The sequence below is a fragment of the Scatophagus argus genome, chromosome 5 (genome assembly GCF_020382885.2).
Source record: "Scatophagus argus isolate fScaArg1 chromosome 5, fScaArg1.pri, whole genome shotgun sequence".
In the NCBI taxonomy this organism is placed as follows: Eukaryota; Metazoa; Chordata; class Actinopteri; family Scatophagidae; genus Scatophagus; species Scatophagus argus.
Genome location: NC_058497.1, coordinates 5,678,159 through 5,704,603, shown reverse-complemented (window position 1 = coordinate 5,704,603; position 26,445 = coordinate 5,678,159). Strand labels below are relative to the sequence as shown.

General features: G+C 40.1%; 1 protein-coding gene across 2 annotated transcripts in view; it reads right to left on the bottom strand.

Annotated features, from left to right (window-relative positions):
* Positions 1-25,426, bottom strand: part of pik3cb (phosphatidylinositol-4,5-bisphosphate 3-kinase, catalytic subunit beta) — a 46,905-nt gene extending 21,479 nt beyond the window's left edge. The window contains exons 1-3 of one of the 2 annotated variants that reach the window (XM_046388479.1): positions 25,179-25,426; positions 15,472-15,551; positions 2,352-2,547 (exon numbers count right to left, since the gene is read on the bottom strand). In XM_046388479.1, the coding sequence (XP_046244435.1) occupies positions 2,352-2,510 (159 nt within the window). In that variant the 5' untranslated portion in view covers positions 2,511-2,547; positions 15,472-15,551; positions 25,179-25,426. The remainder of the gene's footprint in view (positions 1-2,351; positions 2,548-15,471; positions 15,552-25,178) is intronic. The other variant, XM_046388480.1, reaches the window with a different exon arrangement.
* Positions 25,427-26,445: the final 1,019 nt, after the last annotated feature.

Genomic DNA, 26,445 nt, shown 5'->3' with positions numbered 1-26,445 from the left:
GACCAAGAGTTGAGTTAAATTGAGGCCTCCAGCATCTTCTTAACCCGTGTAGCATCATCACCTTTGCTGCAGTTGAACCATGAATAACTTGAGCAGTAAAATGCTGATTTCAAGGGCCTTCAAACTAATAAGAACAACATATAATAATGACGTGACATATTGACAAAAGTGTATGATTCATAATCAGGAACAAGCATGACTCATGGCAACATGACACAGCTCCTTGGTGAGCCAATCAGGATGTGAACAATACGTCCACCAGCCAATCCTGGCATGATTCATGTCCCTGTGCCCCACAGCATGATCACAGGATTAGTTGTCAGATTCTGTTTGTCTGTCTGAGGTTACAGAATGATGCTGTAGCATACTGGAACAGGACATGTTTTCCACACAGCAAATGTCTCCTCCACCAACATTTGTGACTTTAGGTTATGTTTATCACATCTCTCCATAAACCACATGCAAAATACATAGAGGATTTAATTAACTAATGTTCTTAGAACTGAATTACATAACAAACCTACTTTAGAAACTATTTGCAATGCTGTGTTTACATGTGAGCAGCCTCAACAAGTTACAAATGAAAAATGATAACATTCAGTTCCACGAAACATTTTCAAACAATCTGCTTTCAGGGAAATCTGATCCGGTCTTTATAAGCATGAATGAAACACTGTCTGTTTTGAGGCTGCTCTTCATGTCTTCTTAATAACTGATAAATAGTCTGGTACAAAGCTGACTGCAAGGCCTGCAAGGAATGTTCTACCATATGGCTAAATGAATACCCTCCCTTGCATTTGTTCCTCTTTATCATTTACTAGAAAAGTCTCAGAGGTGTCTCCATCTCCCTGTCTTCTCTCTGTTTCATGCTTCAGTGATGTATAATTTGTCAGATCTTTCAGCTGCTTCTGTACATGTTTCCCTCAGGGAAAGAAGATGTCTAATGTATGTGTGCCAACAGACATCTTTTATGCATAAACACCCACATATACATCTAATCCAGTCAACTTAAAGGCCTGAACACTGACAAGAACCTCACATATTCACAATTCCATAAAAAGCAAATTACTGCAAAGAGAGATCTTTGTGAAACCAGTGGAATCCGTCTGTATTTTTGGTAACATTCTGAAGACAGAAGTGATTTCCAGAAAATGGCAGGCATATGTTATGTAAACGTACACATACACGTACACAACTTGTTTATTCACTTATTTAGAGCAACATCCTCAAGCTGTATTTAGCTCCTATAGCTCCTGTTTGGGAAAAGCATATTTGAGGTTGCATGTCAATGCAAGGCTTGTTTTCTATGTCAATCAAAATATAAAAGAACGCTTTTATTTCAGCTGTCAGAAGATTGTAACTACAAAAATACATATGCTTTGTTTTGGTATCCAATCCAGTACCACAGTTTTGAATATGCATGGTATATAAATACTGATTCAACTAAGGATGCCCCAACTGAAAATTTTGGCTGATATCAAATGTTTCTTTCTTTTTTTTTAAATTTTATTTCCGTTTTATGCCAGGGAAGGAAATAAATCTTCATTTAAAAAATGCATGACTTTTTAATGAGTTGTTAAATCATTCAAGCCTTCCTTCACTATCTCTGAAAGAAAAAAAATATCATCAAATTTATGAAACAAGCTTTAATATAACCTTTTCACACATTAAATAATTATTAATTAATTTTTTTTTTTAATTGGAAAAATAACTACTTCAAAGGCCTGCTTTATAACATCCTATACAAAATAAGAACTTTTCAGTGCCCACTTAACCTAACAAACTGATGGCACAGATGAATGTGACATCATGGCAACCCTTACCCAAGCACATCAACAGTTAAATCATGATTTCTAACACCTTCACACTAACACATACTTTGCGCCACTTTGCAAACAATGCGAGTCATTTCCTTAACAGAGCCACCGAGCCAGTGACTTCTGATCTCTGAAATTAGCTGCAGTCACACATGATGTCAGGAGCTATTTGCATGCTGAAGGCAAGAGCTACTCACAAACAAAAAACACCCAGCCAGCCACAACAGCCACCTTTGTCAACACATGCATTAGATAATGTCTAACTGACCAGCTGTGTGACTACATGTGTATGTATATGTGTGTGGGATGTAGACTGTGTTTTTCCTTATGAAGACAATAGGCAAAGAGGCATGTAAGGACAAAAAAATGATGTCAGGACACACAAAGAGCAAACAAAGTCATTTAATCTCTGAAGGGTGTTGAAAGTTGATTTTAAGTTGAAACAACACAGCTGAAAGAATGTTACCTCAGCGGCAACATCATGAATTTAAATACAACTGATGTTTTAGCCCAAACACACCCAGTGCCACTCACCAGTTTGATGTGCTGAATGGTGGCCTCGCGTGGGACGTCCATCTGGATGTAGATACCAGTGGGTAGCAGAAAATCCACAGTGATCTGGTCCAGAGCATGGCCAGCCAGGGGCGAGTGGGCCGCCCATATGTCCAGGAGGTCTGTCATGGCAGGAGGCATGGCAAGGGGCACCACACACCACCTCAACCATAAGGACCTGGAGGAGAGAAACAAAAACACAGCTTAGACTGACATTCATGGTTTCAATGAATGCTTCATAATATAAAATGAAGACATCTGTTGAAAGAAGCTTCATTTCAAATTTTAAATACATTTATTCTTTGCAGGTCACTCTGATGATTGGAGATTTGAGTCGTGGCATAAGTACAAATCAACCTTTAAAAACATAATTACTGAAGTAAAAAAATATAGCAGGGGTTCAAAGGCTGATAAAAACAGCTTAGGAGCAAATAAAGCAAATTATTTAATGAGCTGTTCATTCGTTTAACAAGACAAACATGCCTCATGTAAACATGCTAGAGTCCTTCTAAGTATGTACCAATAACACATTAACGGTTAAGTGGTATTCCGGAAAGGCATTAGGCCATTCCTCAAAGCTAAGTCAGGTCTGATTTAAACCAGATGGATAACCTGAGTTTAGACTCAGGCCTAAAAAAAGGCTCTTTTCTGTTATCCTTTTCATTAACAACAAGTTGACAAGCTCAAATGATTCCATGCCAATGCGTCCCTGTGGGGGCAGCACTGTGCTGAGTCCCTGTGGTTGGCTGGTAGATTTAACTTGGGTGAGGGCCAGTGCTCAGAGGAATGCCCACTAAGCAAACAGAACAAAAGGTCAGCCTGCCCTCCCCTCATCTAACAATCTGGTCACCCCAGCAGAGCGCTCACACACAGAAAACATACATAACAACATAGATAAAAGTGCACACTCATAAACTCATAACACACACACACATATATATATATATATATATATATATATATATATATATATATAGAGAGAGAGAGAGAGAGAGAGAGAGAGAGAGAGAAAGATCATAGTACATATATACATATGGAGTTTTATACATATATAAAAACACAAAAAGAGAATGTCTGCTCTGAAGATGATTATCAAGAAATACAGCAGGAGGTTAGTCTGCCTGTGTTAAAAAGCACGGGCTGGGGAGGGCTATTTCTGTCTGCTAATGAGATGATCTCAAATCTCAAAATTCAGAACATGAAATGGGGTAACCGTGTGATTCAAGGACCCAAAAAGCATATGTGCGAACCCATAAACACAATCATGTTAACGGCAACCAGTTCCTCTAAGCTGCAGTAAGTGGCTTCACAGCTGCTGGTGTAAAAACAGCACACAATCTGGTTTCCATTTGGGGTAGTGCCTCAACCACAGCTGTATTGTTCCACCACTTCCACCTGCCTCGTTCTCATTACCTAGTCCTCAAGTGGCCTAGTACATTAACTCTTCCACTAGGCCGCAGGTCCATCTCCATTTCGCCCATTAAAAATGACAGCCCTGATTGCCTCTAATGGTCTTTCCCCCTTTAGGTTAAGTGCTCTAGCTACCAGCAGATGAGCCGAGGATGGTACAATATCTGCTATGCATTTGGAGTTACGATCTCAGCCACTTATCATTATCAGCCATGCGAATGGAACAATCTATTCTGCATGCTCCTAAAGCTGTAGATTGCTCCATTAACATCTCTTCAAGGGAGTCTGCATGTGATAAAAGGATGACACAGACAAAATCAGGTAAACACAACAGACAACCACACATATTGTCACAAGAATGACTGTGTAGGAAATAACTCCTTACTCACTGATACACGCACACACACTTCCAGGCAGCAACAACCCAAGAAACCACTCAAACAAACAGTTACAGGGCAGACAGTGGTGAGCCTGTAGAGTCACAAAGGTGCACAGTTACACACATGAAAAGTAATATGACACCCAGCATGTCTGACTGACGCACTGATAGCACTGGTCACCCAGGGATGGATGAACAAGTACATGTGCATGCACGTCTAAGCATATAAACACTTGTCTCATTAATTATGGGCTTCTATAATTACGTTTTCACAGTAGACAGCTTGAATACTCTCATCCTGCTGTTACGCAGATACACTCAAACCCCCCCTCCCACAGACACTGTATATACACAGGTGAGCAGGGTTATTGAGGATGTGGTGGCAGACAGCCAGAGGTCTGCTGTGAGGTCAGGTTTCTGTGGCTGTATCAGAGGTGGGGTTGTGAGATCAGGAAGAAAGAGAGAGTTTCATGTGACAACAAACAGAAGAGCCTGAAGGGCATACAATCATCCAACACCAGCAGAGGTAAACAATGTTTCACTATGGAGCCTTCAGTCCATAGCTCCCAGGAACACTTTGATGACTATTTGAGCTTGAAGCTACAGAAATATGAGCCCATTTACATTAATTTTTGATTGTTTTCCGTGCAAATCAAGGCCGATTTCGTACTTCCGTAATGATTACCAAAAACATCTCAAATTCAAAGCACTAACTGCACTTTTGTGCCCAAATTTTCTTTGGGCATGAGCTCCATATGTGGCCTTTGTGGTTTCCTTTCACAAACTCAGCATACAGCTGCCTGGGCTGAAAAAGAAAGCTGTCATTTGTTCACATATTTGAGTCTTTGTCAAATATCCATAAACGGGTGTGCTGGTAAACGAAAGGAGGGTTGACAAATCAGAGGGATGCTCACCTGAGAGACAAAATGGTTTACTTTGGTAAAAATGTAATTTACTCAAAAGGTAGATATGAACACAGAACAACAAAACCTTCAACATACAGGCCACTGTAACAAAGCCTGTCACAAAGCCATACCTCAGAGAAGACAAAAGTGGCAAATAGCTGCTTGTAATGGAAGTAGTTCCTCTGAACCAGTGACAGCGACATGTTGTGTGAAGGCTTTCATGCCCAGATGCATTTGTGGTTGGTCAAACACTGGTGTTACTCAGCACTCTCGCTCTCTCGGACTGACAGTAAGAGGCTTGTGAGGTTCTCTACAATGGAGTGTGTGTCCACGCGCCTGTGGGTGTGACTGATGAGACAAGGGCTAACATAATTGGCGTGCGTGTGTGTGTGCGTGTGTAAAAAGTCACGTCTGGTGATTAAGGGTCCTGTGACACATTTTCTTCCATGCTTTACTAAAAATAAAGTTCACAAAGAGGATCTAAAACCTCTTCACCTCCCCACTACAAACACTGTACTCTTTTAAAGGAGTATGGAGACACACACACACATGCAATATCGACACCGCTTGAGTCAGCGTTTCCACCTCTGGGAAGGCACAGTAAGCGAGTGAATGAGTGGGTGTGGGTGGGTGTAGGTGGGATGAAATGAAAAAAATGTTCTCATGGCTTCATCCAGTTCATTTTCCTGTGTAAAGAAGTTAACTTAATAGACAGTTTCAAAGTGTTTCACAGTAACAATCAAGAATCTTTTAAAATTGTGAGACATTTTCAGTTTCATCCCCAATTTTACTATTATATGATATTAAACTGAACAATCAATGCACTTAGTTACCTAGGCATGTTACTGCCACCACCACATATCTTGTTTCATTTTCAGCCACAATGGCACAAACACACAGCGTTATGAAGCTGTAACACAACAAAGCTGGATGCTACTATATTGTACCCACACTCTCTGTTCATGCTTCTTGTGTTTAAACAAGTTTAGTCTACAGACACTCAAACAGCACATGGTCCATTCATTCAGGAAACACCTTTTCCATTTAGCAGCGACCACTATAAACACAGCACACAAACTAGCTGAGGTAACTCCAGCAAAGCAAAGAAAGTGGTGGAGATGAATGAACAGTGCTTTTAGCTTTGTGCACAATATACTCACTGTGTTCAAATCTGGTTGAACATTACTGTGTGTTGGCTTCAGTGTCTGTAGTTTAACAGAAAAGCTGTTAAGCTCAACAGTATGTGTTTATCGGGGTGGCGTGTGGATAAGAGGTCAGCTGGGGTGCGTATCTGTGTCCTTTGGCTGTAGTATTTATGTGTGTGTGGGGGTGTGTGTGTGCACGACTGTTTGAGTCAGTTGCCAAGCAATATTAGCTCTTACTGTATTTCAGGAGTAGATGAAGGCTGTGGCTGTACAAAGTAAAAACAGGTTCAAGTGTGATGGCCATTTTAACTTGGGCACACTATTTGCTGGGTTAATGACTAGTGTTTGCATGTGAGCACCTATGGATATTTGTACAAAATGGCTACAAAGTGTTCATCAAGTACTTACAAGTTGAACTTCTCATATTACAAACTTGACATTTTAACTTTTGACATTTCAAGTTCTGCTGTTGCTTCTATTTACTTTTCATGAATGAATTTTTGCATATTTCCTCCTTCAGTGCCTTAATTCCTGTACAAGATTCAGTTACATTTGATTTTACTTATCATCAACTTACTGCTGTTCTCTACAGAAACTAAGAATGAGGAAGCACCACGAAACCTTGTGAAAAAAATATTCTCACAGTCACTAGGGAACAAACTGTCTCCATACATAATGTATCTGAGAGGAAACCTGAATGAAGTGAATGAGTGTGAATTGTGAATTGTGTGTATGAGCATATTTTTGTGCTTGTAAGGTCTGTGTGTGAGACGACCACATTCGGACAGCTAACAATGCACAGAGGTGCTAACCACCTCCAGTGACACAGTGGCACATGCTCACTTCTCAGACAGGAAGCAATGACACTAGAGAGGAAACGAGTGACAAACAACAAGCGGTGCAAAAGTCCCTGCCAGTCATTCATAAAAACATGACAAATCCTGAGTAAGAGGCTGAGCTGTTATTCCTATTCCTGTAAAGTTATTTTCAATATTTACTGCATTCTAGTGAAATAAATATAATCTCCATCAAGTGCGGTCTTACAAGTAACCATACTTTTGCATGGCTTGTATACACAACAATATTTGAATACATCAGGAGCGCAAGAGTGGAAGCACAAGCAGAACTAATACGTGTCAGTGGACATTCAGCTGCTTCCACCATTGATTCGTTTTCAATTCTGCATGTTTAAAATGATTTGATATCTGCATTTGACGGGGACATCACAATCATGACTTTATGGTGCATGGTCACAGTGGACAATGCATTACTGCTTAGCATTATGATGTCTTCACTAAAGTACTTTGCGCTCAGTCCAAACGTTCAAGTGCATTACAATTTAGATGGTTAGAAAATCACGTGCAACCAAAATGACATTAGTCAAATAACCATTAATCAACTGTGACACCAATCAGATCTAATCCATTTCTTATTGATACATCATAGGTAATAAAAAAAGATCACTTATCTTCATCATTGTCAATCTCTTGTGACAACTGTGCATTAACACATGAAAGAACCTCTATCTGTGACGTGATGAGCAACTCTGCCAGATAGACTGTGACAGTGCAAGTCTGCATAGTGACTTTAAGAGGTTTGAATGGGATTAAGGGGTTTTATGTGCACTCCTTGCCATCTATATCTGTATCAGCATTGGGAGGACCAAGTCTATCAGTTGATGCAGTGCATTGATGCAATGGGAACAGATCTTGTTCATGCACACCACAGATTGCTCTCAAAGTAATGGATAATCCTTAAAACAGTCCTCATTAATAACACGCTGTGTGCACTGCAGCTGTACTTGTAGAGGGCTTGCAACTGTGTGTGCAGTTATCATGAATGAATGAACTATCGTGAGAGTCTTGTGATATATTTATTATATGTGCTGTTTTACTTCACTACTCTTTCTTGTGTCTCAATGTGACACAGGCAATATGCATAATCAGAATGATACAACTGGCTAAGTTATTTTCCCCAAATGTGCACTCAAATTACTTAACAGAACTGTTACTTAACAGATCATCTCAGTTATAGTTATAGCTGTTCAACTGCATTTCTGCAAAAAAATTATCTCACACATCATGCAAATAAGTAAGTAAAGATTTTTGTCAATTTGTGGTAATTCTAGGTGGGACAAATAGGACACCAAAGGGAACACTATGTAGTGATGATTGTGGTGTTTTTGCATGTTACTGTTGCAAAACAATTTTCTATAGTAACTTCTCTATATTTATTTGTCCCACTGCTCAAAGTTAATCTTTGTGGCTTGAAACCTGGTCCAGTTATGTCACAGCTGGTGTTATACCCTTCATTACAGATGGAAAACACATGCAGTTGCTTCAGCAGTACATTGAAATAGAGAAAACACCATCATTCACCACTTTTGAGAAAAAGAGAAAAAAAATCAACATTCTTTTTTCATCCGTTGCCTAGCAACACTGCTCTCAAATTAAAACACTTGAACACCAAGCATGTTGTGTCCTATACTCCCAATATCAAAAAGATGATCAAACAAGATCCACTTGAAAGGCAGCGTTAGTTTGAACCCGCCAAGTACAGACTGTCCAAGTCGAAATGTGTTCACTGGGAGCACAAGTATGTGTAGTAAAAGCAGCAGAATCATGTCATCGACTCATTCCCACGTCTGGTGGGTCACATGATAAAATACTTAATCATGGTATATACATTCAGCTGCAACAAAAAATGAAGAATATAACCTTCATGAATGTAAGACTTCTTGTAAGGCTATTGTATTAGATGGCACTAGTATTAGCCAGGTGTATCCTGGTAAACTGGCTGCTGTATATTCATAATCAGAGCAATCATAACAACGGTATAGTAAATCCCAGTTTTAATATAGTAAATCTAATATTGCCATAAAGCAGTCCTGTTCATTGATTTACAGTACTGTCAGCAATGGTCCAGTACAGTCTGAAATATTAAAGGAATCACTATCTCTGTAGATACAATTTTTAAAACTCTCTAGCGGCTGACAAAGCTCACTTGTGTCATGCTATATAAATTCATCATGCTCACTGCTACAGCTGAAGTTCATGCACCATTATCTGACATGTGTTGGAACTTCAAACTCCATGTGCTTTAGTGTGCTGTTTGGAATTACAGGTTTACAGCACGGAACAACCTTGATAGGCATGTTGCCAAATATAATAATGGTGTCAAAATACACGTTATTTGATACACAATTGACTGAGGAGCAATCAGCATCAAAATATCAATAACCGAGGAGGAAATCATACTCATAAATCATCTAAATGTGTTCACTGCATCAAGAAGCGCTATAACTCACATCAAAACATGTGAAGAGGGAAGTTTAAATCCTCCTTTCTCATTAATCACCTAGACTGTGTCCATCTGCTCTCTAATGTTGCGTTTTGCGCCATGGCTTTAGCAGTAGAGCTGTTTATATATATATATATATATATATATATATATATCACAGCAGCACACAAACACAAGTCTGCTCTGTTTCCATTGGAATAACTGAAACAAAGCAAATGAATAACAAAATAACTGAACAGAGCACAATATGAAGTGGATAATGGGGGGTCAATGGTGTGATACCAAACCATTAAAGAAATGCTTTACCACAGTTTTTGGGTGTGACCTTTTATGCCATTTCATCACCATTTATATCTAGACAAGTAATATGTTTCTAATTAAATTGTTTATTATAGTTAGTTATTATAGTTATATAATTCTTCATAGATCTAACCAATTAATTTTGCTCTCAAATGTACAAAATTTTCTTCTGGGGTCCAAGATCCTGTGGGAAACACTGCTTCCATCTGTGTGTGTGTGTGTGTGTGTGTGTGTGTGTGTGTGTGTGTGTGTGTGTGTGTGTGTGTGTGTGTGTGTGAGGTGCGAGTGTGATGTTCCACAGAGCCTGATTCACTTTACAGACCAGACAAGTGAGGACAGGCACACAGGCTACACACAGATATCAGTATAAAAGCAACATTAATGCTGATCTCTCTCCGTGACTCAAGTGTCAGACTTTTCACACTTTCCTTAGAGATGAGGATGGAAGAGGGGATAGGAGAATGATTCATGATGACTGGAGGAGGAGCATGTCATGAAGAAAGGATGGCTGAAAGATCAATCGAGGTTGACGGTCTTTAAGAAGGGAACAAGAGAAGAGAAGAGAAGAATGAGAGACTGATAAACTGAACTTTCAGGCTGAAGTAGGAGGACATGATACTGAAGTGAAACAAGAATAAAAGCTGAAAACAGTGTAGGGGGAAGTAACAGGAAGAAAAACAGACTGGGTGAATTGTGATAGATAAAGGGAGAGAAAGATAAGAGAAGGGAAGAGATGGAGAGGCAAAGGGTGATACAATGTGTGACTGTAGTGCGTGGACGCAACTGGGCATGGGTGTCCACAATGAGCCTCTGTTTTTGGCAAGTGTGCCTGTTTGCAATGTGTGTGTGTGTGCCAGCGAGGACAGAGTCCCGTGCCCTGCACAAACACTACCCTTGTAATGGCCTTGCCCCCATCAGCCTTCACAACAACATCTCTCTCTCTCTGTCACACACACATATGCACAGCCCCACCAGCTTGGCCCCACAGACCAGTACACACACTGAGCTCCAGTAAAAACACTGGGGCTGAAGGGGGCAACAGGGTCACATGGTGCTGGTCACGCAGTGCCCTCCTACAATAAACAACTTCACTCACGTGATTTACTGTATATTGCAGAGTGGAATCTGTAGCTTCAGGCGGCTTACTAACACCTTCAGTAGCTTCTATACACCCACAAACACACACACATTCACAAGGGTCAATGCCTAAGTGTATGTAAATAAGCTACTTCTTTTAGTCTAAGCACCTCAGATTAAAGTCAGTACTACAGTAAATACACCAGCTCTCCTGACAGACACTGATGCAAAGCAACCATATGCAGCTGATAGTTACTATACGTTTACTGAAAAGCTAAAAGCTATGCAAACTCATATCACAATCAGAGGTCATTATTCAAAGCAAGCTCTCTCTCTCTCTCTCTCTCACACACACACACACACACACACCACAAAGCCTTACAAGGAAAAAAAAAATCAGATATGCAAAGTTTGCCTTGCCAATCTGATTCAGAGAAGCAGGAACATTGCTGCATGCATGACGACACAAAAAATACTCAGGTCTTCTTTGCCTCGTCTGCATTTGACAATGAATCAATGCAGTATAATAGAAAAATGAAGCCTACTCTTCTATAAATACACCTGATGTCATCAAAATAAAAACTATTTTGGATGCTATATCATGGGCTACTCTATAAAAAGGAATCTTTGACTAACTGGAACATTGGGAGGCTGAGCTGCACCCTCTGCAGTTTTAAAGAGCTTTACTGAATTTCACAATAAAAAATTACAAGTAAAATAAGATCACAGATGATATGTAGGCTGACTAGATGTACCCGGTATGGCTGATTAGGATCACATACTAACAGCTGCTGTATGGGGCTGACATAAGGATCAGCCTTTGTTCCCTTTGACACAACAGCTTCTTTTTTAAAAGAGACCATAGGAAGCCTTCCTTGGAAATTCTGGCAAAAGCAGAAATAATGAAAAGCGACCATTAAGGACCAAATATGTTGTGGACATGTTTATTTAGCTTAAAACCAATATTTATCACAATATTTATATCACAATATACTTACTAACTGTACAAAAAATCTGTATTCACTTATCACTTACAAGCTCAATCTCATTATCAAATAATGTCACTAAACTACACTGAAAAAGCTGACAACAATACAGTATTTCTGATTACGGCTGCTACGACTTTTTTTTTTTTTAAAACTTAATTCACTGTTGCACATCTATGAAATGTCAGAGGACAAACTGATATCTTCAATTTACCTGTTTTGTTTAATAAACAATCCAGAACCTAAACATATCTGACTTACTATCAGAGAAGACAGAAAATATTTACATCTCAGCTAGAACAAATGATTTCTGTATTTATTTTTATTTTCACTTTTTATTTCAGCAGTGAATCTATTATCAAAACAGCTGCTTTAGAGCTAACACAAATACTTCAGCTTCTAGAGTTGCCATGACAATGTACATCAAAATCAATATTCGAAGGAATGAGACACTGTGTCAGTTATAACTGACTGATTAGTCTGATCCAGGGGTTTTCAAAATTCTTGAAGTGCCCATAATGCTGTGGGGGACAGTAGCCTCAGCGAGTTACACTGTGGGCGGCAACCTGGGTTCAGTAGTTTTATTTTGTTTTGTTTACATTTTGGCTATTCAATGGGCCATTGAGATACTTATATTGGAAAGCGTCATACTGAATTGAAAACATGTGCATCATGTCTGTGTGTTCAGATTCGATGAGTGATGATTCGAGTTATGACTCCAATAAGTAGTGCAATTTGGGACAATCAGGTACTAACTGTTTTTAAAGTACTTTAACTGTCTCTGTGAGCTGTGTGTCCGGCCATTGTTGCAGCTCCAAAGTATGACTGTGTTGATCAAATAACAAAAATAAGGATATACATTCTCCATCCATTATCTACCTGCTTATCCTGTGCAGGGTTATGGAGGGGCTGGAAGCTGTCACCAATTCATCACAGGGCTGACATATAGATAGAAACGACGACTCACACAAACATTCAGTGTGGGCAAACTGGATTATTATTACTACTACAACAACAAAATGCATTTTGAATAACCATCTTTAGTGGTTTGACTAATCTGTATAGAAAGTACAATATTATAACAGAGGAGTCCAATAGAATTATGTGAAAACTAAAGAACAGCAGAGCTGATTGAGAGGTTGCTTGAGGTCTCTGCCAGAAGCACAACACATTTTTCTTCAAAAGCAGAAGTTTGAAAATAGACTTAAAGAAAATCCCAGTCTGTCACAAACAGCTTCTGCTGCTGTTTATATCATGAAACAGTGGAAAAACTGGAATGAAATGGACAAAAATAACAGTGAGCTGCTGTGAATGTAGTAGGGATGGCTCCCACACACTGCCCATTTTTTGAGAACTAGTCTCCTAGCATCTTGCCAAACCACCATTTATCTCCCTCATAAACAAAGGGCCACACATTGGCACTGAATGGCACACGCACACACAGACACACATGCAAGCCTGGAAATGGGAGACATTTCTTGGCTCCGGCTATCATCTCGCTGCAGAGGTGACTGGATTGTTGGGAACACTTAGCTGCGGTGAACGATATGCTGATGTCCGCCTCTCCAGTATATTATATGTCCATTCATCTGTCTGGGCCACTTGTCTCCACACACACTGCCATGCCACAGTGTCCCTCTCTGTTTAACTATTAACACAGCACATATGAGCTAATGTTATTCAAGAGATTCAATGCTAAATATATTTTATTATCTACAGAGACAGACACACAAATGCATCTTTAGTTAATGCAGACTGAATACAATGTAGCGTGTAGGTAAACTGCCTGTTTTTACTCTCCATCTATAATTAGTTAACTGTAGCAGTACATGTTCTATTGTCCAGCTGAAAACATAGGCCAGTCTAATTATATACAGCCTCTGTAATACCACTGATAGCAAGGTCAGTTCCATACGGACAGTGCCACCCAAACACGCCCCTGAGAATGTGCCCAAGGGCAGGACTTCCTAGGATTGTGAGTGAAAGGGTTTCAACACATTGTCCAATGTTAATACTAAAAGCAAGAAAAAGAACTCTTGAGAGGTCATTTCTGGAAAAAAAATAATCCAGCCAGTGCAGTCGTTTCTCATTTGTCTTAGGAGAGGCTATGTGATGATAACATATTGGTGGGAAGATAACTGGAGACAGGACACAGCATGAGCAATTGGACCAAGCTATTTTTCCACATTTGAGTAGGACTGAAGAAGGTGGTGGGGTGGGGGGTTGGGGGTTGGGGGTTGGGTTGCATGCAGGTGGGAGACATCTGGACTTATTATTGGTGTTTATTGGACACCAGCACAAACTGACAGCAGGAAATTGAGTTTTAATGCTCACGGTTGTCAAAGCTGCACCTGTATTACCACATTTACACAGCATTACACCTGAGAGGAGGAAGAAATTAAGGCAGTGTTTGCTCTGTGAGTTTCTGCAGCTGGTACAGAAAATAAAACTGCAATATCCCAGGGCATGTACAGCTTAGGACTGCAAGTAATGACTGTTTTGATCACTGATTAGACTTTTGAATATTTCCCTGATTAATGAACAAACCAGTTGGCCTATGAAGAGTTAGAAAACAACGGAAATTTTGTTGTTTTATTCAAACGACAAAGCCAATGGTATTCGATGTACCCTCACCGAAGTAACCAGCAAATATTCACATTTCAACAACAGGGCTGTCCCCTCTGCACAGCCTGTGCTCAATACCCTTTAAAGATAACAACCAACCAACCCAGTACAAAGTATCAAAATTCTCAAGACACACAGTACCTTTATTTAGTCCTCTCAGTACCCAGACATAGAAAAACATTTTCTGTCAGCTGACTAATGAACAATTAGATGATTTCAGCTCTCATAAAGTTAAGTCATGAAGTTAAAGGGGCAGGAGTGCATGAGGTGAGTGACGACAGAAAGAAATATTAAAGGGGCAGATTCACACACTGTACTTGTCAAATTGGGTCAGTAGTGCTGGGAGTACCACAAGTCAGTACTTTAATGGTTAATTTTACACAGCCTTTTATTCAATCACTACATCTGTTATATAAAATGGCCCTTACATCAGCTCACTGGGCAACTGCGGTGAGAGAGAAAAGCATTAACATACCATCATAAACTGCATGGATGCACAGCACAGCACAGCACAGCCTGTTACATGAATAGTGCAAAGTCTGGCTAAATATGACAGAAGGTGCAATACTTGTGACCAGGAAATGACAAGTGCAGCAACAACTCCAGACTGGAAGCAACACTGAGACTTTACAATGTTGATTAAAAAGTGAAAAGAAAAAGATGCTAATAATTTTCATACAACACATCTAGCTGTAGTGACATAAAAAAAACAACAACGACAAAACAGAACCTATTTTATTGTTCTGTTCCAGACAGAAGGATATAAGACATCAACAAAGATGCAGTGAGTGTGGACTCAGGTGATGTAACACCGATTCCTGACATGAAAGTAAAGCATGCTGGCTAACTTCCACACATTCCCCGCCTGTCAGGACGAGGCCTACTCTCCCAGATTCCAGTCAAGTCAGCGCTCCATTCCTCCTCTCCCACTGACACACACACACACACACACACACACACACAAAAAGGTTTTACCTGCTGTTTCCTAAAGTTTCTTATTTCCTGTGCCTCTGCTCCTTGCTGGGGGTGTGTGGATAGCAGCTGGGACACTGCATCTGATGGACAAGAGGACACAGCAAACTGGCTATTAGGGGTGGGGGAAACCACAACTTATGGGAGTTGTCTGGGAGCTGCGTCTGTAAGTGTGCATGTGTTCATACAATAAATAAGAAGAAGGTGAGAAAGTTAAAGAACAAAAAGATGGTAAACAAATGGAAAGGGCGTTACAAGTGGTTGGTTAAACCCATCAACATGGAAACAAAACAGGCAGGTTTTCTCTGCAAGTCAGAGACTATGTATTGAACAGCAGCCTACATCACCTGATGATTTCCTCTCCACTCAAGGTCACTGCAGAGATAATTTTAGACATCACTGAGAAGGCATATTGCTTGTGCAGGAAGATTCATCTAGCAAGGAATTAATACAGCCTGAAAACTAAAACAACTCCGAAACAACAAACAGATTTATCAGCACAACATTTGAATGAGTGATTTAGGAGTGAAAAACAAGAAGGCATGATTCCCCTTTTGCACTTCTGCACAGTACTAAAAAGGAAAATTATTGCATACAACTACAACCATCGCTGACATGTTCACAGCAACATGAGGTGGTTGAAAGTACAGAAACGTCATTTTTTTAGGATGACTGGAAGTAATCACACCAACAAGAAAGTCTGAATCACATCTACAAGGTGTTGAATCCTTTTAGCACCCAAAATAAAAGTCTTACAGATACGTTCCAAAGTGGAAAAAAGAATTTCCTGCAGCTGGTGTTGCAGTCAAGTGCAAGTCCTCTTCTAAGAAGGACTCTGTCTTTATCCAGAGCAAAACATATCAGACCAATTTGTTTGTCAACGTATATCATGCCCTTGTTTTTATATTTCACTTGATATTAACTTATCTTGAGTTTATTAGAAAAGGTGCATTATGGTCAATCCTGTGAAACAAGTTTAACATTTTACCAGCTCCTGCTTTGTTTTTCACCTCAGTTTAGCAATAACAGCTCAACTTAAAATGATTAATCGGTTAGTTAGCTGATCAACAGAACATAAATTGCTGATGGTCGTCTTTTTTATGCACACTTTTTGTTGTATGTAATCGAAAACTTACATCTTTGATAATTTCAAAATGCCATCATGAGCATTTTCCACTTTTGTTTGACATTGCACAGACACAACAATTTATTGATTAATAAATAAATCAGATTGAAATAGATGATGGTTGCAACCATAATGATTATAGATATTTTAGTCTAAGAATTATTGCATGTGGTAAAAAATATCTGGTATGTATCTAATTTACTGCAGCAAAAGGAGCAAAGTTTGAGCCCTGCAATTAAACCAGTACAATGTCAGGTATTTACTTCTATTCTAAAAGAAATAGTGATGGACAGAGTCAGTGCTAAGTCATCTCATTGGGACCTTTTGTGGTTCCAAGTGTCACCTGAGTTGAATATGGGTTTGGGTGCTTCACTGGGCTTCTCAAAAGTCTTGGCTAGTAAACCTGCAATCTGAACACGAAAGATGAAAACCTCAATTGGCTTGAAACATCAAGATGACACAGGAAATACACGACCTCTGTAAGTGACCAAGGCGGTCCATATGTCTCTACATCAGTACAATCTGCCTACAGTTCAAAGAGTTGCAACTATGGAAACCAAGATGTGAACTGAGCGATACGGTAAACAAATATACTGTGGGGAAAAACACACAGTGAGGCCATACACACTGATGACATGCAATGCACACGCTCTGACTGAGGCCAGTAAACTTCCTGTTTTTCCCCAGTGGTTAAGAAGCTCTATCTTGTTTACCAGGGTGTAACACAGAGATGTTCACAGAAACAACTGAGATGTATGTGTGAGACTCAGAGATGTTTGCTGTACAGATACAGTTATAATGATGTGATTACAATGGGGGCAGAGGATATAAAAAGACTTTGGATTTCCCCACAAAAGGGGCTAAATGATGTAATGTTCACATACAACTGTAATAAAACTGCACGTGAGATGACCAGTTCCAGGAAGTAGGCTGTTTAACACAAAGATAAAATCTCCCAAGGGCCAGTCAATGTTTAACTCCCCAAATGGATTCAGCTCAGAGCATCACATGATCCACAGTAAGTGTGTGTGTGTGTTACAGTGACTTTGGGAGAAATTTAAGAGAACAAGACAGACAGAGGGTTCACTGTAGAGTGGTTCAGTGATGACGTTTTTGCTGGAGGGCCAACCACAAAATTATCTATGCAACTGTTCTCTGGAAAAAAAACCTTACTGTAATATCAGTGAGGTTTTTGACTTTGCTTCACGGCTGATGAGGTTTAGTGATAGAATGTAAAAAATGTCAGTGGTACCCCCCACCCCGCCAGTTCTTCAAACAGATTTCTTTGAAGCCCAAAGTTTGGGTATTTGTCTGCCATGACCTGACTCATTGTGCATCATTTTCCAGGAACAAGGGAATCTAACCACAGTATTCTTCTCTATAAGCTTTCATTTCCCATTAATGAACAACAATCCAGATTCCCATTGAAAACACATAAAATGGTTTGCAAGATTCTAACTTGATAGTGAGAAAAGTGAGAGTCACCTGTTCTGTATTTAAACAAATGATTTGACATATATTAAACATTTTTGGACTGTATTTTGTTGTTTAGCTTTAGTGAGTTACATTAGCTACCTTTTCAGAGGAACTTCTACAGGCAACTGAGGCAATTCACTAGACTGAAGTTATTTCTGAAGGATAATCTCACTGGGAAAACAATTTCCAGCACAATGCTCAGAGTAGTGACAGTGACGTTAGCTTTAACTGTTCTGTGGATCCAGTGTGCTTTCTTATTCAGAATGACTTACACACACAAAACTGACTAAGCACACACACACAAGTTTTCTCAGAGCCTCCTCAACAATTTTTTTTTTACTCTTAACATTGTACAAACACCAAAGCGAGAATCTAATTAGATATGACTTTTTAACCACACACACACACACCACCCTTCCTGTCCTCCACCCATCCTCTGGTAGAGGAATGTGAGGAATGCAAAAATGCAAATGTAAAATGATTGTGGGCATCATCAGCAGCCAAGCACCCTGTCCCTCACCTTGGGGAGCATGCGCGCAAGCGCACACACACGCACCCCCAGATCTGCCAATATGTCTTCTATTTTTCAATGAATTGGTCATGTGGGTCACTCCCTGGGTAAACATGCTTTCACTCGTTGCCAGTCTCATAAATATCCTTCATTTTCTTACAAACTCCAGGTCATACAGGTCAGATGAGAGCTCCTACCGTAGGTTTTTTTCTGGCTCTGAGGGGTTGCATAGTAAACCAAGTCTTCTGAGTATTCCTGCTCTGACACTTCACTGTTGTAGGAAGGACTTAACCCTGGAGCCTAAGCATAAGCAAATATATGATGGAATAAATTTACTACTCCTTTTGTCAAGGTCATAAATATAGTGCAAAAAACTGCTAAAAACAACTGAGAAATATGTTGTGTCAGTCTTAACTCTCTGGAAACTGTCAAGTAAAGACAATTTTGAGAACATGCAAAAGGAATGCAAGAGGGATGCACCAGTAAACACTCCCCAAACTGAGAGTGTGCTCTGAAGGGCCATTACATTTGACCATGCGTCATCACTGCCTCACCGTAAACAAAAGAGCACTGTCCGTCCATTTCTTAAACACAATACACACCCACTCATTAGCACAGTGGGAGGTTTATAACCCTCATCACAGAGAAACCTGAAAATCACCAGTTTCACTGTCATCAAAGTTAAGAAGTATTTTACATGTAGTCTTCCAATGAATGCATCTCTGTGTGGTGTCTGTGTCTACACATTTTTCCCTGTGTCCCTTTATTTAGCTACTTGCTTCAGCCTCTATTTTTAGGTGCCATTGTGAGGCTGCCCTTAAGTGTGTGGAGTGTGAGTGTGTCTGTCTGTGTGTGTGTACTCTCAAAAGTTCCACTAGGATGCTGTAAATCAGTTACCTTCCAGCTGCCTGACTGTGCAAAGGTCCATCTATGCCTGGGGTATAGCACCACTAATCACTCAGAGGACAAACACAGATGCACACATGCAGTAAGTCAGAACTGTCTGATCATAATTACAACACAGACATACAACAAGGATGACCAGATTAGTCACTGGTCATATAATTTTACAGAAGGAAGGCAAAGAGAGGTTGAAAGAGAAATAAACTCCTAACACTGTCCAGACTTGTGGACGCAATGACATCACAAGGCCAGCACAACACCCATTTTCAACAGCTCAGGCAACAGCAGTTCAAGACAAATGTGATCATCCCTTTCTCAAAGGCTACTATGCATTGAACAAACCAGGAATAGGAAGAAGGTGGTGCTAAATGCCGATTATTGAATGCTATCTAGCCTGTCCTTGGCTCTTGGCTCCTTGGAAAACAGAGACCTACATGTATATGCATGAAAATGACACCAGTTCTCAGTTATGTGTACATCGTGGGTGGAGAAATGTGGTAAGATGGCAGCATAGGAATGCACCTCAGTATGCATGTAACAAGCACATTTAGCCATGGAGTCATATGCATATTAAGATATCACAAGACTTGAAGCATGCTCTCAACAGTGTGTGTGTGTGTGTGTGTGTGTGTGTGTGCGCGCACACAGACAGGGACCTGTGCTGTGAGAAAGTGTCGCCATGAAGGTGCAAAGCTGAGATTTTGCCCTCTCAGGTCACAGAGAGGAGGCTGGAGCCCTCTAGGGTGGCAGTATATCCTGATGCTTTCTATGCATCTGGGGCTGCCGTGGTTACCACATCAAGCTACTGCATCAAAGAAGAGACAGGAAACAACAACTGCAACCACAGTCATACCACAGATGCTTGGTACTTCCATCACAAAGATCTTGTGTGATTTTTAGAAGAATATACAGCCTGAGAATTCTGTCTGCAATTTGAAACCTAATTTTAAGAGTTAGAGTTCATACAATGAGCTCCAAAGCTGACCTTGGATCAGCTGTCGTCTAGAATATCCCAACATCATCAAACTTGTTTTTCAGTGGAGAAAGTGCACACGTCATTCTAGGCACAGTCAGTAATTGTTTTACTAACTTCAGTGGTTATCTTTATGTATAATTAACTAGACTACAGGCAGTCATATTTCTTCTCCTGCCTGGATGAGTGTCTTGTTTTAACTGCACACTGCATCTTGTATAACAAGTTTCTATGATATTCGATGATCTGGAATGATAATAATCAGTAATAAAAAGTGTTTTCTCAACACTGTTCTGCTAAGTCTCTTTTGTGTTTGAATTTTTGACAAAAGAGCTGATGAATGCAATGCTGTTTAACAGTGAATTTTTAGGTCAAAGAGGTCACACCAGCACCACGCAGTGCCATACAGCACCAAGAGGGCAGCCTTCATCCCTACACATATAGGTGATCAATCTGACCAGAGTCTGCTTTCTTCAAATTTCACTCACACCTGGTCCAATGTATGAAACCATATTTAAGAACAGGATTCACTTGCCACTGGAGAGAAGAAGGATGCTGTCAAGCCCTGAGTTTCTTCATGGCACTTACATTTTATAGTAAATGTGACTGTGCCTCTCACCACATCTACACCAGGTGCATCTTAGTTGTTTTCTTTGTCAGAATTCAATGCATTTCTGCTCTGCAGGCAAATGAATCACTGAGAATTAAAGGCAACCATTTATTATGTTACTATGTAGATGCCATAACTCCAGACATCACAAGATTTGTCTTTCAGATATTTCACTGCACCTTCCCTGGCATTTCTCTCTGTTTATTACGTCTCTTTCCATCCCTCTCCTGCTGTCTTCACTGCATTCCTTGGCAGGTCCCGGCCTGCTGTGCAGCAGAGTGGAGAATTCCAACAGGCTGCCCTTATCTCAGTCTCAGTCTTTCTTTCATTTCTTGCTATGGCAATTTCCATTTCTATGTATATTTTTATAACAAGCAGTAAGGTACAGTTAGTACAGTTACCTTTCCCTGTTAGTACTGACGGTACAGGAGATGGTGGGGCTCAAAAAAGACAGTTGTGAACACACAAGCTAGCAGAGAAATTGTGAAATATCTCACACACAGGCACACACAAATGGAAAAAAAAAGAACACATGTCCACGACTCCCTTTCATACTCTTCAGAGGATGTTACGCAAGCCTTTCACTATAATGAGGGGTGACTACATTAAAAGTGTAACAGCAGGATGTGTGACTGTGTGTGCAACTGTGTGTGTGGTGTGTGTGTGTGGGGGTACAAGGATAGAGATAGAGGGACAAAAAAAGATAAGGGAACAGCACAAATAATGAGGGACAACAGTTGCAATACAGTCACTCTAAAGACACTGAAAATAGGAAAAAAACAGATGTAGGTGTTTTATATGAATGTGTTTGGGAAACACTGAATTTTCTCTAAAGCTACTCTACTGCTGAGTCTCTACACAGATACATAATACATACATAATGATACAGTAATAAGCTCAGGCAAAAGCAGAAGCTCCAAGGTGGGGAACATATTAGTGAGGAAAAACCAAAGACCATGGGTTTAATAGCCACAGACTCTGTTTGATACTGCACTGAAACACCTTGCTACTGATTATTTTCCTTCCTTCCATCTTTAAAATCCATCGTGTCAGCCATATCTTATCCTGTAGCCTACTTGGATAGAAACTCTGGAACATTCTGTCTTACCACTAACATTTTAGTGTCAGACATGGACTGGATGTGAAATCAAAGAATGACTAAAGCGTGGACTTAAAGATCACACACTGTTCTCCCTGTATTTATATGATCACCCTTATATTTGAAAAATCAGCATTTTTACCTCACTGGCCTTGTTTCATTTCAAATCCAATAGCCAAACAAATGAAAAATATCGACTGCAGGATATTAGATATTAGATTTCCCGTGCTGCAAAATGCCTGATGTGCTTTACTGTAACACCTGAAGAGTCTCTGAACACGGCAAAAACAAAAAAATAAAATGAAATAAAAGAAAAAAAATGCTATACCAGTAAAATAAATTATTGTATTGATTACTGACATCAAACATACTGCTATATTAGCCAAAGACTCATTTCACCAAGCCGTAGGTCACTGAGACCAGAAACATGCTCTTTCTCCAGCTGAAGTCCACCTTTCTCTGTCTCCTTGTTAATTCGACTACAAAGCTGTATGATTCATGTAGCTCAATCCCAAACCACAATACAAATCCAAAGCCTCCCACAGAAAATGACCTCACTTTCCAATACTATTCAACCGTGTAAGGCCCATGATACAGGACATGAATGTCACCACAGTTACAAAACTTTTTTTTTTTTTTTTTTGGTGACACTTATTTAGAATTCTGCTTTCATTTGCACACAGTTTCTCAGGAGAGGCCTGCTTTGGGACTAAATCTGGCTTGGAGTAAATAGCTGCATTGTTGGCTGATGTCTGTGGAGTGACGTCAGTAAGTCTTATCAGTGTTCCCTAACTTTACCTCAGAGGGGGCCTAACAGTATACCCCGCCCATTAAAGGGCAGCCAGGACCATTGCCTGATCAAAATAACATCCTCAAATGCATCAGCTGAGTGACAATATTTGTGACAATATCAAGTGCTAGTGTTGTGCCAAAAACTAATTTAACAGCAAAATATTGGCTAATCGTCTTGGGAAATTCTTCTCCTCTTTTGTAACATGCAGTGTGGCTGTAAGAGTCTCTCTCTGCAAGCATCAATCCAAGTTTGAGCAATTCACTGTGTGGGACAGCACAGGTGGAAATGTGTGTGAATGTTGCAAAGATAGCTTTAAATGCCTGCATCGCTGTAGGAAAGACAACACCTCTGGAAATAACACTCAAAACGTCGTGAAGGTTTTCTTTGTTTGTTTGTGTGTGTGTTTCAGGTTTATAAACCAATGTGAAATGTCAGATTGAGTCTCAAACGACAAATTATGCTTAACCCAGTCATATTTGCTGCCCTATTCCCCTGTTAACTGATGTAAATACAATATAAATCCAATACTGTCATAAGGCAGTAAGAAGTTAATTAATTTGCAGCATTGTCTGCAATGTCCTAATACAGCCAGAGATATCATATAGACAGTAGCTACTGGAGGAATTATATATCTAATCTCTAAGGCTATAGGTGCTGTACACATACTGTAAGTACAGATTATGACATACATACCGCCTGATATCACCACCAGAGACCACACTACCACCTCTGATTACAGATTGAGCTCAACCCAAGGATGTGTAAGGACTAGTGTTTGCCGAACACACACACACACACACACAAACAAACAACAGTGCCAATTTCCGCAAATACGGGTATGAAACATGGAATACAGTTGGCACACATCTTTTTGGTTTACTGAGAAAGATGTCGGCTGAGTTACAAGACATGCTGAAACCTGAATCCAAGTAATGATGATGCTAAAGATGTAGCCTACCTGTCAAGTCAACCATTATTTGCCAAATACTTAAAACAAGCTTGTTTCACATCTTTCTGGTGTATATGCCCACCCACAACATTCAAAGCTAAAATGGATCGTTGGGACAGAAACTGTATCCAACTCTGTAAAATTAATCCACAACCAGTTTAACGAAGGTTTTTATGAATAAGCTTGAGTACATCAGGAGGATCATAAAACTTAGCAGTTAATCTCTGCAACTATCTCTGCTGACTATTGTCTCTAAGTGAAATAAAACCAAAAGATTGTTAAAGATGTGGCTGAAAAGCTGACTAGATGAATTACTCTCCAAACTTTCACATCCTCTTTAAATAAAACAGACAGAGCTGTCATCAGTGAGGCTGTGTGTGTTGTCCCAATAATCCCACACATTAAAACGTGCTTTTAAAAGGACCCAGGATCACTGAAGAAGAGCCAGAGGATCACGATCAGAATGTGAGAAATAATAGCTAACAAGGTTGAAAAGAACGCAGTCTCCCTGCTGTAGGTAGGAGTCTGTCACCTGAAAACTTCTTAGGATCTCATATCATATGAAATAACATTTACTTATTCAATAAAAACGTACAGCAAGGCGCAAGCTTCTCTTGTGACGAAGCTAGCTAAAACAGCAAAAAGATTTGGTGATTGCTGTTAAAATAGGAGAATTTAATGAACACCCTCCTAGCCAAAAACAACACAGTGACAATACACTAACTTGACTGATTCGCCCCGGTTAAGGTGTAATCTCTCCGGAACGCTACGTTCTGCTCTTGTATTGAGGGAGCGCTGAACAAACTCGGTTTAGAAACTTAACAAGTTTATCTTTGTCATGGTAAGCGGCTGAAGTCAACAAATCTGCAAACTAATTTTGAATACATAACAAATCCACTGGGTCTCCTGGTATATCGGTACATACTTATGACCGAGAACAACGCTTGATATTCATACATGTGTAGGCTACCTTAAAGCCTTTCAAGGTTTTAAGGATATAACGGACAGAACAATTACACCGGTTTCTTTCAACTGAAATTACTTGCTGATAAACTAGTCTCTTGGTTAAATGTCGAATTGAAATGTGGGAGCTTTATGTTCTGCTGTTACGTACTCAGAGGCAGAGTGATGATTTCTTTTTTTTAATGGGCAGCCTGAGAAATGCGACATTCAATTGATGAACGGAGTTTGGCTTGAGGTCCCCACTCGACAAGTAAAAAGTAGTACGGGGCTAAAATCATTCACATAAAAACAACAAGTGGAGACTTACCTTCAGTCGGTCTACAGTGTGAGGTCGTTTGAAGAATTTACCGGACAAACAAACAGCTGGGAGTTAGCAGTGCTGCTATGTCTTCACAACAGGGTAGTTTCACATGCAAACGGCCCACGGCGCCGCGCTCTCTCGACGCAGGGCGCAGATGTCGCAGGTGGACAAGAGGGCGGTCTTGCTTCCTGTTTGTTTCAGAAGGTGAAGCACAACCACTGCCTTTTCCTCCGCCCGCTCTCCCTCCGCCACCGCTGTCAAGTCTGAGGGAGTAACAGAAAAACAGGACCTCCGCTCAACACGTTCAAAATAAAAACCCTTTCTGATGAGCGGCAGCAGCAGAAACTCCGGGGCCAAACCCAAGCCTCGAGTTGAATTCACATTGTATTTTTCCTAAAGAGTTTATACAACATAGAAATGATTATGAAATGAAATGAAAATATCAAATGATTATATCATCGGATTACATTTTTGGAGTTGGTTCATTCACGCAGACTCTGTAGGCAGATCACATTTGTACCAGGTGCTTTAACTTAATTTAAAGGACATGAAAAGTAATACCAAGAAAAAGTGAAACAAGAAAGTCACAGTGCATTGTATACAGATGTACAGTGCATACACAAATAAACACTAATCTCACTACACTTAATTATCTTAAACAAGTCATCTACAGAGAACACCGGAAAAATCTACAAATCAGCCTGCGTTAATACAGTATTTAGGCCTGCTGCTTCAAAAAAATATTTATTTTACTTGACTGTATTTTCTGTGTAACCTGGTCTGAGCAGGCAACCACTGCAACCTTGGAAACTGCTGTTTTCTAGCCCGTGAGCTCTCTGATCCAGGTCCAGCACCGCCCTGACCAAATTACAAACTTCTAATTGTAGATCTATAATTGTGAATCAAATAGTTTCAGATTACACCGTCACTACAGAACAGCCAACAACTCTGCTGCACACTGGGCTACATATTTATGAAAACTCACAATAAAATAACACAAGCTGCTTTTGCTACTTGGAAAATCAACGCCTGACTGAAACCATGCCCGCTGTTCCAATGTGACCCTCTGAAGCTTTTATTGTGAAGCCCGCATGTCGCCTTTCTTCTGGTTCAGCCCGTCTGTCTGAAGCTGATTGGTTCAGGTCTCCGGCTGAGGCATGGAGGGCAGCCGGCTTTCTTCCAAGAACCACATACCACCGGTACAAAACTTCTCAGTTGTGATTTCACCCGGAAACACAATGTTTTTCAACCTCGTCAAGCGTATTAGGCAAGC